Below are 17,017 nucleotides of genomic sequence, written 5' to 3'. Positions count from 1 at the left end.
ACTTGTTTTTCAACCACACACAAACTATAGTTTTGGCAAGTCGGTTAGGACATCTACTTTGTGCATGACACAAGTAATTTTTCCAACATTAGTTTACAGACAGATTATTTCACTTATAATTCACTGTATCACAATTCCAGTGGGTCAGAAGTTTACGTACACTAAGTTGACTGTGCCTTTAAACAGCTTGGAAAATTCCAGGAAATGATGTCATGGCTTTAGAAGCTTCTGATAGGCTAACTGACATAATTTGAGTCAATTGGAGGTGTACCTGTGGATGTATTTCAAAACCTACCTTCAAACTCAGTGCCTCTTTGCTTGACATCATGGGAATATCCACAGTAAAACGAGTCCTATATCGACATAACCTGAAAGGCCGCTCAGCAAGGAAGAAACCACTGCTCCAAAACCACCATAAAAAAGCCAGACTACGGTTTGCAACTGCACATGGGGACAAAGATTGTACTTTTTGGAGAAATGTCCTCTGGTCTGATTAAACAAAAATAGGACTGTTTGGCCATAATGACCATCGTTATGTTTGGAGGAAAAAGGGGGTCGCTTGCAAGCCGAAGAACACCATCCCAACCGTGAAGCACGAGGTGGCAGCATCATGCTGTGGGGTTGCTTTGCTGCAGGAGGGACTGGTGCACTTCACAAAATAGATGGCATCATGAGAAAGGAAAATTATGTGAATATATTGAAGCAACATCTCAAGACATCAGTCAGGAAGTTAAAGCTTGGTCGCAAATGGGTCTTCCAAATGGACAATGACCCCAAGCATACTTCCAAAGTTGTGCCAAAATGGCTCAAGGACAACAAAGCCCTGACCTCAATCCTATAGAAAATCTGTGGGCAGAACTGATAAAGCGTGTGCGAGCAAGGAGGCCTACAAACCTGACTCAGTTACACCAGCTCTGTCAGGAGGAATGGGCCAAAATTCACCCAACTTATTGTGGGAAGCTTGTGGAAGGCTACCTGAAATGTTTAACCCAAGTTAAACAATTTAAAGGCAATGCTACCAAATACTAATTGAGTGTATGTAAACTTCTGACCCACTGGGAATGTGATGAAAGAAATAAAAGCTGAAATAAATCATTCTCTCTACTATTATTCTGACATTTCACATTCTTAAAATAAAGTGGTGATCCTAACTGACCTAAGACAGGGAATCTTTACTAGGATTAAATGTCAGGAATTGTGAAAAACTGAGTTTAAATGTCTTTGGCTAAGGTGTATGTAAACTTCCGACTTCAACTGTACATTAGAGCAGGGGTCTCCAACCTTTTCTAGCATGAGAGCTACTTAAAAAAAAAAAAAAACACCACAAGCTACTAATTTTTTTTATAGGTTTCAAATAGTCACATTCTTATTTTCTCCTCTCCCCTGCAGCTCTTCCCCGGGTCATTAGTGTACAAGAGAAAGTAGTGCAGTACTCCAATTGGGGAAGGGGTGGGGTTGGAAAGTAATTAAGGGAAATATAATTTAAAAAAGGATATGTGTGTGTGTATGGATGTATGTACAGTGAGGGGAAAAAAGTATTTGATCCCCTGCTGATTTTGTACGTTTGCCCACTGACAAAGACATGATCAGTCTATAATTTTAATGGTAGGTTAATTTGAACAGTGAGAGACAGAATAACAACAACAAAAATTACAGAAAAAAGCATGTAAAAACTGTTATAAATTGATTTGCATTTTAATGAGAGAAATAAGTATTTGACCCCTCTGCAAAACATGACTTAGTACTTGGTGGCAAAACCCTTGTTGGCAATCACAGAGGTCAGACGTTTCTTGTAGTTGGCCACCAGGTTTGCACACATCTCAGGAGGGATTTTGCAGATCTTCTCCAAGTCATTAAGGTTTCGAGGCTGACGTTTGGCAACTCGAACCTTCAGCTCCCTCCACAGATTTTCTATGGGATTAAGGTCTGGAGACTGGCTAGGCCACTCCAGGACCTGAATGTGCTTCTTCTTGAGCCACTCCTTTGTTGCCTTGGCCGTGTGTTTTGGGTCATTGTCATGCTGGAATACCCATCCACGACCCATTTTCAATGCCCTGGCTGAGGGAAGGAGGTTCTCACCCAAGATTTGATGGTACATGGCCCCATCCATCGTCCCTTTGATGCAGTGAAGTTGTCCTGTCCCCTTAGCAGAAAAACACCCCCAAAGCATAATGTTTTCACCTCCATGTTTGACGGTGGGGATGGTGTTCTTGGGGTCATAGGCAGCATTCCTCCTCCTCCAAACACGCGAGTTGAGTTGATGCCAAAGAGCTCGATTTTGGTCTCATCTGACCACAACACTTTCACCCAGTTCTCCTCTGAATCATTCAGATGTTCATTGGCAAACTTCAGACGGCCCTGTATATGTGCTTTCTTGAGCAGGGGGACCTTGCGGGCGCTGCAGGATTTCAGTCCTTCACAGCGTAGTGTGTTACCAATTGTTTTCTTGGTGACTATGGTCCCAGCTGCCTTGAGATAATTGACAAGATCCTCCCGTGTAGTTCTGGGCTGATTCCTCACCGTTCTCATGATCATTGCAAGGCCACGAGGTGAGATCTTGCATGGAGCCCCAGGCCGAGGGAGATTGACAGTTATTTTGTGTTTCTTCCATTTGCCAATAATCGCACCAACTGTTGTCACCTTCTCACCAAGCTGCTTGGCGATGGTCTTGTAGCCCATTCCAGCCTTGTGTAGGTCTACAATCTTGTCCCTGACATCCTTGGAGAGCTCTTTGGTCTTGGCCAGGGTGGAGAGTTTGGAATCTGATTGATTGATTGCTTCTGTGGACAGGTGTCTTTTATACAGGTAACAAACTGAGATTAGGAGCACTCCCTTTAAGAGTGTGCTCCTAATCTCAGCTCGTTACCTGTATAAAAGACACCTGGGAGCCAGAAATCTTTCTGATTGAGAGGGGGTCAAATACTTATTTCCCTCATTAAAATGAAAATCAATTTTTAACATTTTTTACATGCGTTATTCTGTCTCTCACTGTTCAAATAAACCTACCATTAAAATTATAGACTGATCATGTCTCTGTCAGTGGGCAAACGTACAAAATCAGCAGGGGATCAAATACTTTTTTCCCTCACTGTATATATATATATATATATATTTGCGAGAGAAAAAAACATATGGGGGATTGGAAGTGATGCAGACAATTACATTGATGGAAGTTACAATCTATCTTAAATATTAAAGCTGATCTACGCCCTAAAAAAAAAAAAGTAGTGCAGAATGTTTTCTGTCAATGTGCTGGTCTAGCAATGGTTCTGTACTGCTGCTACTCATTTAGAATTTTATTAGGATCCCCAGCAGCTACTCTTCCTGGGCTCCACACAAAACATGAAACATGATATAATACAGAACATTAATAGACAACAACAGCTCAAGGACAGAACTACATACATTTAAAAACGGCACACAGTCTACATATAAATACATACACACAACATATCTCACCTTTTCTGGGAAGTGTACTGTAGAAATTCAACTGTGGCATGCTGGAGTATGATATCACACTAAAGTGCTGCATTAGAATGCCATAGATGAAGTCTGGGTGATTCACATGGTCTATTCATGAGTCACTGCATAGACTGAACTTCACTTCATCCTTTGCCCTCCCCATAAGCCTACTCATGATCTCTTCTGACTGGTTGGTTAGCGGGACACTCCTTCTCTTCATGTACATCCCCATCACATCAACCCATTCCTGAATGTCACACTTGTCTGACCCTCTGAAGACTGGTGGATCCTTGGCATCAGATTTGAGGATTACATTAAACTGAGATAGATCTAGGTTTGTACCCTGTGGGCTGGAGTTTGCTAAACCACTGCGACCACTGAAGGACTGAGATGTTTTCCCACCTTCACCCTAAGACAGTAGTCTGGCTGTAACTGAGTTGCCTATGTGCTTGCCTAACTGCTCTATCAACACACCTAACTCTCTGACTGGGTCACTAGAGGACCTGGGTGTTGATGTGTGCAGTGGCATATTCACAGTAGGCTGCTCGTCAGTACTGAAATCCTCATTGTCACTAAGGGCTTCAAGATCTGGTAAATCAAGGTCTGAGCTAGGATCAGCAAAGTGCACTGAACCTTTGGGCCTAGCGCCACCATAACCTGTACCTAGTCTGGTTCTATCAATACCTTCTGGTATTAATATTCAAATATCACAAAAGTCAAATAAAATGTAAATTCACCACAGGGTGAGAAACTGTTTAAAAATAAAACTCAAATGACTTGGAGAAATGCACTCTCAAAATAACAAATAGTGAAATTCAGAGAGAAAGTACATAAATACATAAGTACATATAATAAAAAAGTAGCAAAATTAAATCCACTTGAGATGGACTGGATACATGGCACTGCTGCAGATGTCCCTCGGTGATCGGCTGAGTCGGAGTCCGGACGTTCTGGCACCAAGTGTAACCTTACCGTTGGAACTCCTTTCCAAGGCAACCAATCAGCAGGCAGGGACATGATGGTACTGGAGCTCATGCAATCTTTGATTTTATTTTTTGGGACAGACAATAACACACCACAGTGTTAGTTGACTTATGGCTTCTCTCACACTGCATTAAATCAATCAGCAAGAAACAGTGTTATATTATTCTTGTTTTGATCATATAGTCTTTTTTCTTTTTTCTTTCATAATGCATACCAGCTCCATATAAAATTATCAAATACAAATGTACAATAACAATTACATAGAACAAATACACATTATCCATAGACAACACATTCATTCACATACCTGGGACAGACAATAACACGCACTGCAGTGTTAGTTGACTTATGGCTTCTCTCACACAGCTACAACATAAAAGGATTTTAAAAAACTAAAAAAATGTTGACCCTTATAGGTTTGGAGGGCGTGTACATGTTGAAAACAATCCTAGCTAAGAGTGTACATAACAGGGCGAGAGCTAGCATGAAAACTCTGTTAAAACAACCAAAATACACTTACCATTATGGCAAACTACGTCATTACATTGTACATTATTCATACATATTTTGTGACAGTTTGGACGTAATTATATGAAAAGAAAGTGCCTTTAACTGGGAAAGGAGTGGAGAAGCATTTCCAACAACTATAAATTCCATCAACATTAAAAAGTCTGAGGGGAAAAAGGAGCGCAAAAATAATACAGCAGCTAGGATGCAATACCGTCAACAAACCACACGATGTCAGTTAAGTACCCATGAATGAAACCTGTCAATTGGAATAATTGAAACTATAAGACATATTGAAACATGAACTCAATAACATGAATTCAATGCTGATTAAACTACTTTTGGTGTACTGTAATTCACAAATAAAACAGGATATATTTTCTTACTCTGTTACATATACACTATTATAACCTGGGTAGTTCGAGCCCTGAATGCTGATTGGTTGACAGCCCGTATACCACGGGTATGACAATACATTTATTTTTACTGCACTAATTATGTTGGTAACCAGTTTATATAATAGCAACAAGGCACCTCGGGGGTTTGTGGTATATGGCCGATATACCACAGCTAAGGGCTGTATCCAGGCACTCCGCGTTGCATCATGAGAATAGCATCATAAGAACAGTCCTTGGCGGTGGTATATTGGCCATATATCACACCCCCTCAGGCCTTATTGCTTAAGTGTAACACTGGTGTTACAGTCGAAAAGCAGCATAACCTGCAAAGGTACTATGATGAGGTTCTGTGGTCAGATCCATGGCACTTGTTGCAAGAAGGGTGTCCTGGCTAAATGTCCAACTCAACCCATCATATGCCAAGAGTGTGCAATGCTGTCATCAAGACAAAGGGTGGCTACTTTGAAGAATCTCAAATATAAAATATATTTTGATTTGTTTAACACTTTTTTGGTTACTACATGATTCCATATGTGTTATTTCATAGTTTTGATGTCTTCACTTTTATTCTACAATATAGAAAATAGTAAAAATTAAGAAAAACCCTTGAATGAGTAGGTGTGTCCAAACGTTTGACTGGTACATATATATATATATATATATATATATATATATATATATATATATATACTGAGCAAAAATATGAGTTGAAATAAAATATCCCAGAAATGTTCCATACACACATAAAGCTTATCTCTCAAATTTTGTGGACAAATTTCTTTACATCCCTGTTAGTGAGCATTTCTCCTTTGCCAAGATAATCCATCCACCTGACAGGTGTGGCATATCAAGAAGCTGATTAAACAGCATGATCATTACACAGGTGCACCTTGTGCTGGGGACAATAAAAGGCCACTCTAAAATGTGCAGTTTTGTCACACAACACAATGCCACAGATGTCTCAAGTTTTGAGGGAGCATTCAATTGGCATGCTGACTGCAGGAATGTCCACCAGAGCTGTTGCCAGATAATTGAATGTTCATTTCTCTTCTACAAGCCGCCTCCAACATTGTTTTAGAGAATTTGGCAGTACGATCAACTGGCTTCACAACCACAGACCACGTGTAACCACGCCAGCCCAGAACCTCCACATCCGGCTTCTTCACCAGCGTGATCGTCTGAGACTAGCCACCCGGAAAGCTGATGAAACTGAGGAGTCTTTGTCTGTAATAAAGCCCTTTTGTGGGGAAAAACTCATTATTATTGGCTGGGCCTGGCTCCCCAGTGGGTGGGCCTGGCACCCAAGTGGGTGGGCCTACCCATGGCTGCGCCCCTGCCAAGTCATGTGAAATCCATAGATTAGAGCCTAATGAATTGATTTAAATTGACTGATTTCTGTATAAGAACTGTAACTCAATAAAATAGTTGAAATGGTTGCAAGTTGCGTTTTATAGACTACAGTGCATTCGGGAAGTATTCAGACCCCTTGACTTTTTCCAAATTTTGTTACGTTACAGCCTTATTCTAAAATTGATTAAATAGTTTGTTCCCCCTTATCAATCTACACACAATACCTCATAATGACAAAGCAAAAACAGGTTTTTTTTTGGAAGAAACCTGGCACCATCCCTACGGTGAAGCATGGTGGTGGCAGCATCATGCTGTGGGGATGTTTTTCAGCGGCAGGGACTGGGAGACTAGTCAGAATCGAGGGAAAGATGAACGGAGCAAAGTACAGAGATCCTTGATGAAAACCTGCTCCAGAGCGCTCAGGACCTCAGACTGGGGTGAAGGTTCACCTTCCATAGAGGACAACAACCCAAAGCACACAGCCAAGACAATGCAGGAGTGGCTTCGGGACAAGTCTCTGAATGTCCTTGAGTGGCCCAGCTAGAGCCCAGACTTGAACATCTCTGGAGACCTGAAAATAGCTGTGCAGTGACGCTCCCCCTCCAACCTGACAGAGCTTGAGAGGATCTGCAGAGAAGAATGTGAAAAACTCCCCAAATACAGATGTGGTATGTGGTCCTCTGTAGCTCAATTGGTAGAGCATGGCGCTTGTAACGCCAGGGTAGTGGGTTCGATCCCCGGGACCACCCATACGTAAAAATTTATGCACACATGACTGTAAGTCGCTTTGGATAAAAGCGTCTGCTAAATGGCATATTATTATTATTATTATTATTATTATTATACCCAAGAAGACTCAAGGCTGTAATTGCTGCCAAAGGCTCTGAATACTTACAGTACGAGTCAAAAGTTTGGACACACCTACTCATTCAAGAGTTTTTCTTTATTTTTACTATTTTCTACATTTTAGAATAATAGTGAAGACTCAAAACTATGAAATAAAACATATGGAATCATGTGGTAACCCAAAAAGTGTTAAACAAATCAAAATATATTTTATATTTGAGATTCTTCAAAGTAGCCACCCTTTGCCTTGATGACAGCTTTGCACACTCTTGGTATTCTCTCAACCAGCTTCATGAGGTAGTCACCTGGAATGCATTTCAATTAACAGGTGTGCCTTGTTAAAAGTTAATTTGTGGAATTTATTTCCTTCTTAATGCGTTTGAGCCAATCAGTTGTGTTGTGACAAGGTAGGGGTGGTATACAGAATATAGCCCTATTTGGTAAAAGACCAAGTCCATATTATGGCAAGAACAGATCAAATAAGCAAAGAGAAATGACAGTCCATCATTACTTTAAGACATGAAGGTCATGCAATCCGGAAAATGTCAAGAACTTTGAAAGTTTCTTCAAGTGCAGTCGCAAAAACCATCAAGCGCTATGATGAAACTGGCTCTCATGAGGACCGCCACAGGAAAGGAAGATCCAGAGTTACCTCTGCTGCAGAGGACACATCTCAACATCAACTGTTCAGAGGAGACCACGTGAATAAGGCCTTCATGGTCAAATTGCTGCAAAGAAACCAATACTAAAGGACACCAATAAGAAGAAGAGACTTGGGCCAAGAAACACGAGCAATGGACATTAGACCGGTGGAAATCTGTCCTTTGGTCTGATGAGTCCAAATTTGAGATTTTTGGTTCCAACCGCTGTGTCTTTATGAGACGAAGAGTAGGTTAATGGATGTTCTCCGCATGTGTGGTTCCCACCGTGAAGCATGGAGAAGGTGGTGTGATGGTGTGGGGGTGCTTTGCTGGTGACACTGTCTGTGATTCCTTTAGAATTCAATTTTTTCCCCAACAGGACAATGACCCAAAACACATCTCCAGGCCGTGTAAGGGCTATTTGACCAAGGCGAGTGATGGAGTGCAGCATCAGATGGCCTGGCCTCCATAATCACCCGACCTCAACCCAATTGAGATGGTTTGGGATGAGTTGGACCGCAGAGTGAAGGAAAAGCAGCCAACAAGTGCTCAGCATATGTGGGAACTCCTTCAAGACTGTTGGAAAAGCATTCCTCATGAAGCTGGTTGAGAAAATGCCAAGAGTGTGCAAAGCTGTCATCAAGGCAAAGGGTGGCTACTTTGAAGAATCTCAAATCTCAAATATATTTTGATTTGTTTAACCCTTTTTTGGTTACTACATGATTCCATTTTTGTTATTTCATAGTTTTGATGTCTTCACTATTATTCTACAATGTAGAAAATAGTAAAAATAAAGAAAAACCCTTGAATGAGTAGGTGTGTCAAAAAACCTGTTTTTGCTTTGTCATTATCGGTTATTGTTTGTAGATTGATGAGGAAAAAAAACAATTCAATCAATTTTAGAATAAGGCTGTAACGTAACAAAATGTGAAAGAATTCAAGGGTTCTGAATACTTTCCGAATGCACTGTAGTGAATTTTTGTTCAGTATATATTGTAAAAAACAAATAACAGCCATAACTAAATATGTTCTAAAACCATAGCACTCTTTCTCTTTCATTTTATTATACAACATTATAAAAATTGGTAAAAGATGGGTGTCAACAGAAGTTGTGTAGTGTGGTCAGGCACTTTATTTTTCTGCAACATTCATTTGTTGAATATATAAAAAGTCACGGTCAGATTTTTTAGGCCAAATAAAATCCACTTGTATTTTTACTGTAGTCCTGCTTTTGAGATGCACCGTGCTAGAACCCTTAAAACAGCATAACTATTTTGTCTTCAATCCAGACATTCAGTTGTTGTGAAGACAAATTAGTCAGACAAATTAAGAGGAAGAAATTAGGTAATTGGCTGGTGGACATCCTTTACCTGTCACGATCGTCGGTAAGAGAGGAGGACCAAGGCGCAGCGTTGCAGGCAAACATACTCTTTATTTAGCGATATACGACAAAATAAACAAAACGATAACGTGACAGTTCACGGTCTAACACAAACCAACTCGAAACAAGATCCCACAACCACTGTGGGCAAACAGCTTGTTTAAATGTGGTTCCCAATCAGAGACAACCAGCCACAGCTGACACTCGTTGCCTCTGATTGAGAACCACACTGGCCAACATAGAAATGGAACACATAGAATACAAATGAAACTCACACCCTGGCTCAACATACAAGTATCCCCAGAGCCAGGGCGTGACAGTACCCCCCCCTAAAGGCGCGGACTCCGACCGCGCCAACTAAATACCACAGGGGAGGGACCGGGTGGGCACTCCGCCTTGGCGGCGGATCCGGCTCCGGGCCTGATCCCCACTCCCTCTCCAACCCCCCAAAGTACCCCTGGTCCGGTCTGGCCCCGCTGGCCGGAGCTGGACTGCACACTGATGGAGCGGATTGCTCTAGCTCCGGCGTAACGCATCTGACCGGTGCCGGACCAGGCACCAGTGGAACAGGCACGGGCCGTGCCGGACTGACGACGCCCACCACTGGCTTGGTGTGGAGAACAGGCACGGGCCGTGCTGGACTGGCGACGCACACCACTGGCTTGGTGTGAGGAGCAGGAGCGGGCCGAACCGGGCTGGCGACGCGCACCATTGGCTTGGTGCGGGAAGCAGGAGCGGGCCGGACCGGGCCGGACCGGGCTGACGATGCGCACCCCTGGCTTGGTGCGTGGAGCAGGAACGGACCGGACCGGGCTGACGATGCGCACCCCTGGCTTAGTGCGTGGAGCAGCAACGGGCCGGGCCGGGCTGACGATACGCACCCCTGGCTTGGTGCGAGTGGCAGGAACAGGCCGGACCGGGCTGGCGACGCGCACCATAGGCTTGGTGCGGGGAGCAGGAACAGGCCGGGCTGGCGAAGCGCACCATAGGCTTGGTGCGGGGAGCAGGAACAGGCCGGGCCGAGCTGGCGACGCGCACCTTAGGCTTGGTGCGAGTGGCAGGAACAGGCCGGGCTGGGCTGGCGACGCACACCGTAGGCTTGGTGCGAGGGGCAGGAACAGACCGGACCGTACTGGGGACACACACCACTGGCCCTACACCGGGATCTGGAACGGGCCGGACCGGACTGGTAACACACCCCAGTACCTCTCGCCGTGCCTCTACACCTTCCTTCCCTTCTTTGACCAGTGGCCCCCGTAACCTGGCGGCCTCCTCTGCCAACCCGCTGGACCGCTCTATCGCGGCCTCCTGCTGCCCCGACGTCCACGTCGTGAGCCCCCCCCCTAAAACATTTCTGGGGGTCTCTCTTCCCCGTGGGCCAGGCCTCTATAGTTCTCGCCCAACTCTCGCTCTTCTGCTTCCAACTCCAGCCCTTCTGCTCCTCATTTGGCTTGACCCAGTCGAGACTCTTCCTCCACTGCTCCCAAGTCCACCCTCTCTGCTCTTCATTAGGCTTGACCCAGTCGAGGTTGCCACGGAGATCTGCTAGCGACTCCCCTGGCGATGGCTCCTGGACACGCTGCTTGGTCCAGTTTTGGTGGGATCTTCTGTCACGATCGTCGGTAAGAGAGGAGGACCAAGGCGCAGCGTTGCAGGCAAACATACTCTTTATTTAGCGATATACGACAAAATAAACAAAACGATAACGTGACAGTTCACGGTCTAACACAAACCAACTCGAAACAAGATCCCACAACCACTGTGGGCAAACAGCTTGTTTAAATGTGGTTCCCAATCAGAGACAACCAGCCACAGCTGACACTCGTTGCCTCTGATTGAGAACCACACTGGCCAACATAGAAATGGAACACATAGAATACAAATGAAACTCACACCCTGGCTCAACATACAAGTATCCCCAGAGCCAGGGCGTGACATTACCCTCATCCTGCTTTCCCGCTCCTCTTGCCAGTAACCATGTCCATGTCAATCACCACTGAGCCTACCTACAGTTTCTGGTCTCACATCAAAGGCATATAAAAAAGCCAGCAGTGATGTGCTGACAGCTCATAAAATCAAAGGGTTTGTTGTTTTAAGATTTTAATCTCTTATGGAAGGATACTCCTCACGTCCTCTCTCCTCGTCTCCTTCTCAAAATCCATTGGAGGTCAGAGGGGAGGGACCTCTGGCTTTCTCATCCAATTGGTTTTGAGAAGGGGACTTGAGGAGTATGCAATTGAGACCTTCCCATGGTCTCTGGTGACATACAGGTAACTGCCAAAAATTATGGAAACACTTGAGTAAATGAGGGATACAAAGTATATTGAAAGCAGGTGCATCCACACAGGTGTGGTTCCTGAGTTAATTAAGCAATTAACATCCCATCATGGTTAGGGTCATGTATAAAAATGCTGGGTAAGTAATTCATTTGGCCATTATTTTGTCTACTATGTCTATGCCCCCATAGGATGACAATGCCCCCATAAACAAGGCACGAGTGTTCACTGGATGGTTTGATGACCATGAAAATGATGTAAACCATCTGCCATGGCCGTCTCATTTACCAGATCTCAACCCAATTTATGAGAGATTCTGGAGCGTTGCATGAGATAGCATTTTCCACCACCATCAACAAAACAACAAATGATGGAATTTCTTGTGGAAGAATGGTGTAGCATCTCTCCAATAGTTCCAGACACTTGTAGAATCTATGCCAAGGTGCATTGAAACTGTTCTGGCTTGTGGTGGCCCAACGCCCTAAATAAGACACTTTATGTTGGCATTTCCTTTATTTTGGCAGTTACCTGTACATACTACCTTAATGGATGCGTGTGGCATACAGACACTAAGTCAAAAGGTATTAGACCTTGGCCCTCTCCCCAGGCTCCAGTTTGGCTAGTCAGAGCATCTAACGATAGTGATGAAGGTAGAGACTGGTCTCCTTGCATAATCAACTAGCTTCCTGTGGCTTGCCATCACAGACAGTCTATTCTCCGGCTCCATCCGCAAAAGGACAAAGAAACTCAGAGGGGCGTCTTGCCCCTCTTCCAGCAACTGCCGCGTGTCGAAGGCACTGGCAAACTGGTCCGTGCGCTCCCGGTAGGTGAAATCCAGCTGTAGCCTTAGGTCCATGGTGTCGTTCCCTGCTGGCAGCTTGAAGGTGGCTTTCACAAAGACCACGTACCAGCCTGCCACGGTCACCTGGATGTGGGTCCTGTTCTTGGTCAGGAACATGCTGCCCATCTCCTTAATCTCCTCCTCCCACTCCAGCTCACCTAGCTCAGTAAATATCTGATTGGTGGGGTGAGCTGTGGCTGAGAAAACCAAACAATAGAGACAGCAAGGTCAACATACGGAAGTAAAAAAAAAACACTAAAACAATCAAACGGTCTGGGTCAAACAACAACATCCAAGGTAAGTAGAAAAATGTAAGTAAAGAAAATCTGTATTTATATTTTGAGAGAACTATCCTTTTTTAGTTACTTATAAACTGATGCAGTAAGCCTATCAACAATGCAAAGTAATATCTGGGTCACCTACCTTTAAGGAACAAACTGGAATTGGAGGAGGGACTTCTGAAAAATTTCACCACGTCTGCGGGACATGGAAAACGCTTTTGGTTAATATTTTTCACAACAACAAAAAACGCAAACATGCTCACTCAAAAGATATTGTTCTTCTAATGCCATCAAGGATTCATCAAGCTTCCAAAGTATGGGTCATTCCCTGAACTTGAATACAGCAAACAGGTGCATTCACAAAATCCCACAGTCATCAATTGTCACACCCCCACAGTATGATGTAAATATACGCAAGCATGCACAAACACACACACACACACACTTCCTGCCTTAGTGTGGGGGTGCAGTTTCCTGTAACTCCAGGCTCAGTAATAAATATGTTAATAAATGTCAGAGAGGAATGTTGTAGCATTGTTTTGCAAGAAAATATCTCAGTGGTTTTGTCTATTTAAATGGCTGTATATATATATATATATGTCTAACTTTACTTTCCACCCACAGAATGAAGCTTACCATGAATTGAACCTCCACCAGCTCCTGACGGTGATTCAACCGGCTAAAATAAAAAACAGGAGAACCAATTTACCATCCTCTCATGTACTGTTACACCTCCAATAATACAACAATCCTATCATAACCAAAATAGGAAAACATGTTGATGGAATATATTGCAGACAATTCTCAATGTTTTCAATTATTTATTTTAAGTAAAAAGTTTGAATCTAACAAATCTTTTGATTTTGCGGTATTTTGTCAAATAGGCTGTATAGAACCCTAATCATTTTAACAGATCTGTGATCAAATACAGCTTTGTATGTCTTGAGTCTGACTCTGGGCTTTGAGATGTTTAAACTAGGTATAGCCCTGGTGCACCAGATCCCTTGTTACCTTACATATATATATATATACACATATATACATACATACATACATACATATACATATACATATATATATATAAAATCATCTAAATCTCAAAGCCCAGTCAGATTTAAGACATGTAGTAACAAAGCTATTTTCTTTTCATACTGAACAAAAACAGTAAACTATCCAGCACTACAGAAGTAACTACATAGATTTATAACCCACTGTCCTCCAATTGCAAATTAATTCAAATAAATATCTGTTCCATGTTGGAAGTATATGGTCTGTACAGCAATACTCAGCATTTTACCTTAGCAGAATAAATCCAGATCAAACACGCTGCATTGACAATCAATGCTGCAAGGACAAGCCCGGCAAGTCGAAAGCCTGTGAGACAAATGTCATGTGCCATCCCCTTGACAGCCAGGCTCTTGCAGAACTGTTGATGTGACTGGAAATGAACCAGGTGTGATCAGGTCTCTGACTTTGAGCTGCTATATTATTTCCTATTCTGTGTTGGGGATTCCAGTAAAAGAGAGAACTGACGCATGAGGGGGGCGTTGTGCAAGTGTGATCATATCAAATGTGACGGTGGGGGGTTGGGGGATTGGTGTCGGGGGTGGGGGGTGCGGGTGCGGATTATTTTTGGTCTTGCTCAATCTGATTGGGTGGGCCTGGCAGGGCCTGTGTTCACCCAGGCATATGCCGCACCTGGCTGACTCCAATGCTTCCCACAGTTGTGTTAAGTTGGCTGGATGTTCTTTGGTGGTGGACCATTCTTGATACACACGGGAAACTGTTCAGCGTGCAAAACCCAGCAGCGTTGCGGTTCATGACACAAATCGCCTGGCACCTACTACCATACCCTTTTCAAAGGCACTTAAATATTTTGTCTTTCCCATTCACCCTATGAAAGGCGCACATACACAATTCATGTCTCAATTATCTCAAGACTTAAAAATCCTTCTTTAACCTGTCTCCTCCCCTTCATCTACACTGATTTTAAGTGGATTTAACAAGTGAGATCAATAAGGGATCATAGCTGTCACCTGGTCAGTCTATGTCATGGAAAGAGTGTTTTTAATGTTTTGTATACTCAGTGTAGACCATGCCTTTAGAGTAGTTCGCAGAAAAATATTCTGGTGAACAATATTTTTCAAAGTTGCCAATGTGGTTAACCCTCATCCCATCAAGAGAATAAGGTCATGACATATCAGCATCTAAATCTACATATGACCTGATAGGTGTGGGTGTAAGCTAACACTTGTACCGTACATGTTATGGCTGGAAGAAAGACAGTAACAATGAAGTGACTCATATTGATCACAACAACCATATCAACTTTCCCCTCTGGAGGGAATCTTTAAGAAGTAATCCACCAACTGTGCCTTTTCTTAAGTAACCCATCATGGTTTTCTACTTGCTTTTTCCTTAAGTAACTATAAATAGTAGTGACGTCAATAAGCCCTTTCCTGTGATAAAAAAAAAAAAATCATGAATTTCTAACATGCAGGAAGTTACTACGTGGTCCTAACCACATGATACAGTAAATGGGTGGGCTTTGCCAGGAAATAAGGCATTGGGGTTAAATGCATCTACACATACAGTGCCTTCGGAAAGTATTCAGACCCCTTGACTTTTTCCACATTTTGTTATGTTACAGCCTTATTCTAAAATTGATAAAGTATTTATTTTCCCTCATCAATCTACACACATTACCCCATAATGACAAAGCAAAAACAGGTAAAAAACAGCAAAAAATCCCAGGAAATATCACATTTACACAAGTATTCAGACCCTTTACTCAGTACTTTGTTGAAGCACCTTTGGCAGTGATTACAGCATCGAGTCTTCTTGGGCATGACGCTTCAAGCTTGGCACACCTGTATTTGGGGAGTTTCTCCCATTCTTCTCTGCAGATCCCCTCAAGCTCTGTCATGTTGGATGAGGAGCGTTGCTGCACAGCTATTTTCAGGTCTCTCAAGAGATGTTCGATCGGGTTCAAGTCCAGGCTCTGGCTGGGCCACTCAAGGACCTGTCTCAAAGCCACTCCTGCGTTGTCTTGGCTGTGTGTTTAGGGTCGTTGTCCTGTTGGAAGGTGAACCTTCGCTCCAGTCTGAGGTCCTGAGCGCTCTGGAGCAGGTTTTCTTCAAGGATCTCTCTGTAATTTGTGCCATTCATCTTTGCCTCGATCCGGACTAGTCTCCCTGTCCCTGCCGCTGAAAAACATCCCACAGCATGATGCTGCCACCACCATGCTTCACCGTAGGGATGGTGCCAGGTTTCCTCCAGACGTGACGCTTGGCATTCAGGCCAAAGCATTCAATCTTGGTTTCATCAGACCAGAGAATCTTGTTTCTCATTGTCTGAGAGTCTTTAGGTGCCTTTTAGCAAACTCCAAGCGGGCGGTCATGTGCCTTTTACTGAGGAGTGGCTTCCGTTTGGCCACTCTACCATAAAGGCCTGATTGGTGGAGTGCTGCAGTGATGGTTGTCCTTCTGGAAGGTTCTCCCATCTCCACAGAGGAACTCTAGAGCTCAGTCAGAGTGACCATCGGGACCTTCAATGCTGCAGAATTTTTTTGGTAACCTTCCCCAGATCTGTGCCTCGACACAATCCTGTCTCGGAGCTCTACGGACAATTCCTTTGACCTGATGGCTTGGTTTTTGCTCTGACATGCACTGTCAACTGTGGGACCTTTATACAGTGGGGAAAAAAAGTATTTAGTCAGTCACCAATTGTGCAAGTTCTCCCACTTAAAAAGATGAGAGAGGCCTGTAATTTTCATCATAGGTACACGTCAACTATGACAGACAAAATGAGGAAAAAAAATCCAGAAAATCACATTGTAGAATTTTTAATGAATTTATTTGCAAATTATGGTGGAAAATAAGTATTTGGTCAATAATAAAAGTTACTCAATACTTTGTTATATACCCTTTGTTGGCAATGACACAGGTCAAACGTTTTCTGTAAGTCTTCACAAGGTTTTCACACACTGTTGCTGGTATTTTGGCCCATTCCTCCATGCAGATCTCCTCTAGAGCAGTGATGTTTTAGGGC

The 17,017-nt window shown here is 43.3% G+C and overlaps 1 protein-coding gene across 1 annotated transcript; it reads right to left on the bottom strand.

The window, feature by feature from the left end:
- Nucleotides 1-12,308: 12,308 nt before the first annotated feature.
- LOC121582058 lies at nt 12,309-14,540 on the bottom strand. Its single transcript, XM_041897575.2, has 4 exons — nt 14,265-14,540; nt 13,604-13,646; nt 13,110-13,163; nt 12,309-12,883 (listed from the first exon to the last, which is right to left on the bottom strand). The coding sequence occupies exons 1-4, from the start codon at nt 14,364-14,366 to the stop codon at nt 12,465-12,467; spliced, it is 618 nt and encodes a 205-aa protein (XP_041753509.1). The 5' UTR covers nt 14,367-14,540; the 3' UTR covers nt 12,309-12,464.
- Between the last annotated feature and the right edge of the window lie 2,477 nt (nt 14,541-17,017).

The sequence above is a fragment of the Coregonus clupeaformis genome, chromosome 15, assembly GCF_020615455.1.
Source record: "Coregonus clupeaformis isolate EN_2021a chromosome 15, ASM2061545v1, whole genome shotgun sequence".
Taxonomy (NCBI): domain Eukaryota; kingdom Metazoa; phylum Chordata; class Actinopteri; order Salmoniformes; family Salmonidae; genus Coregonus; species Coregonus clupeaformis.
Note: the sequence above shows the minus strand (reverse complement) of the source record. Positions and strands in the feature narration are given on the sequence as shown.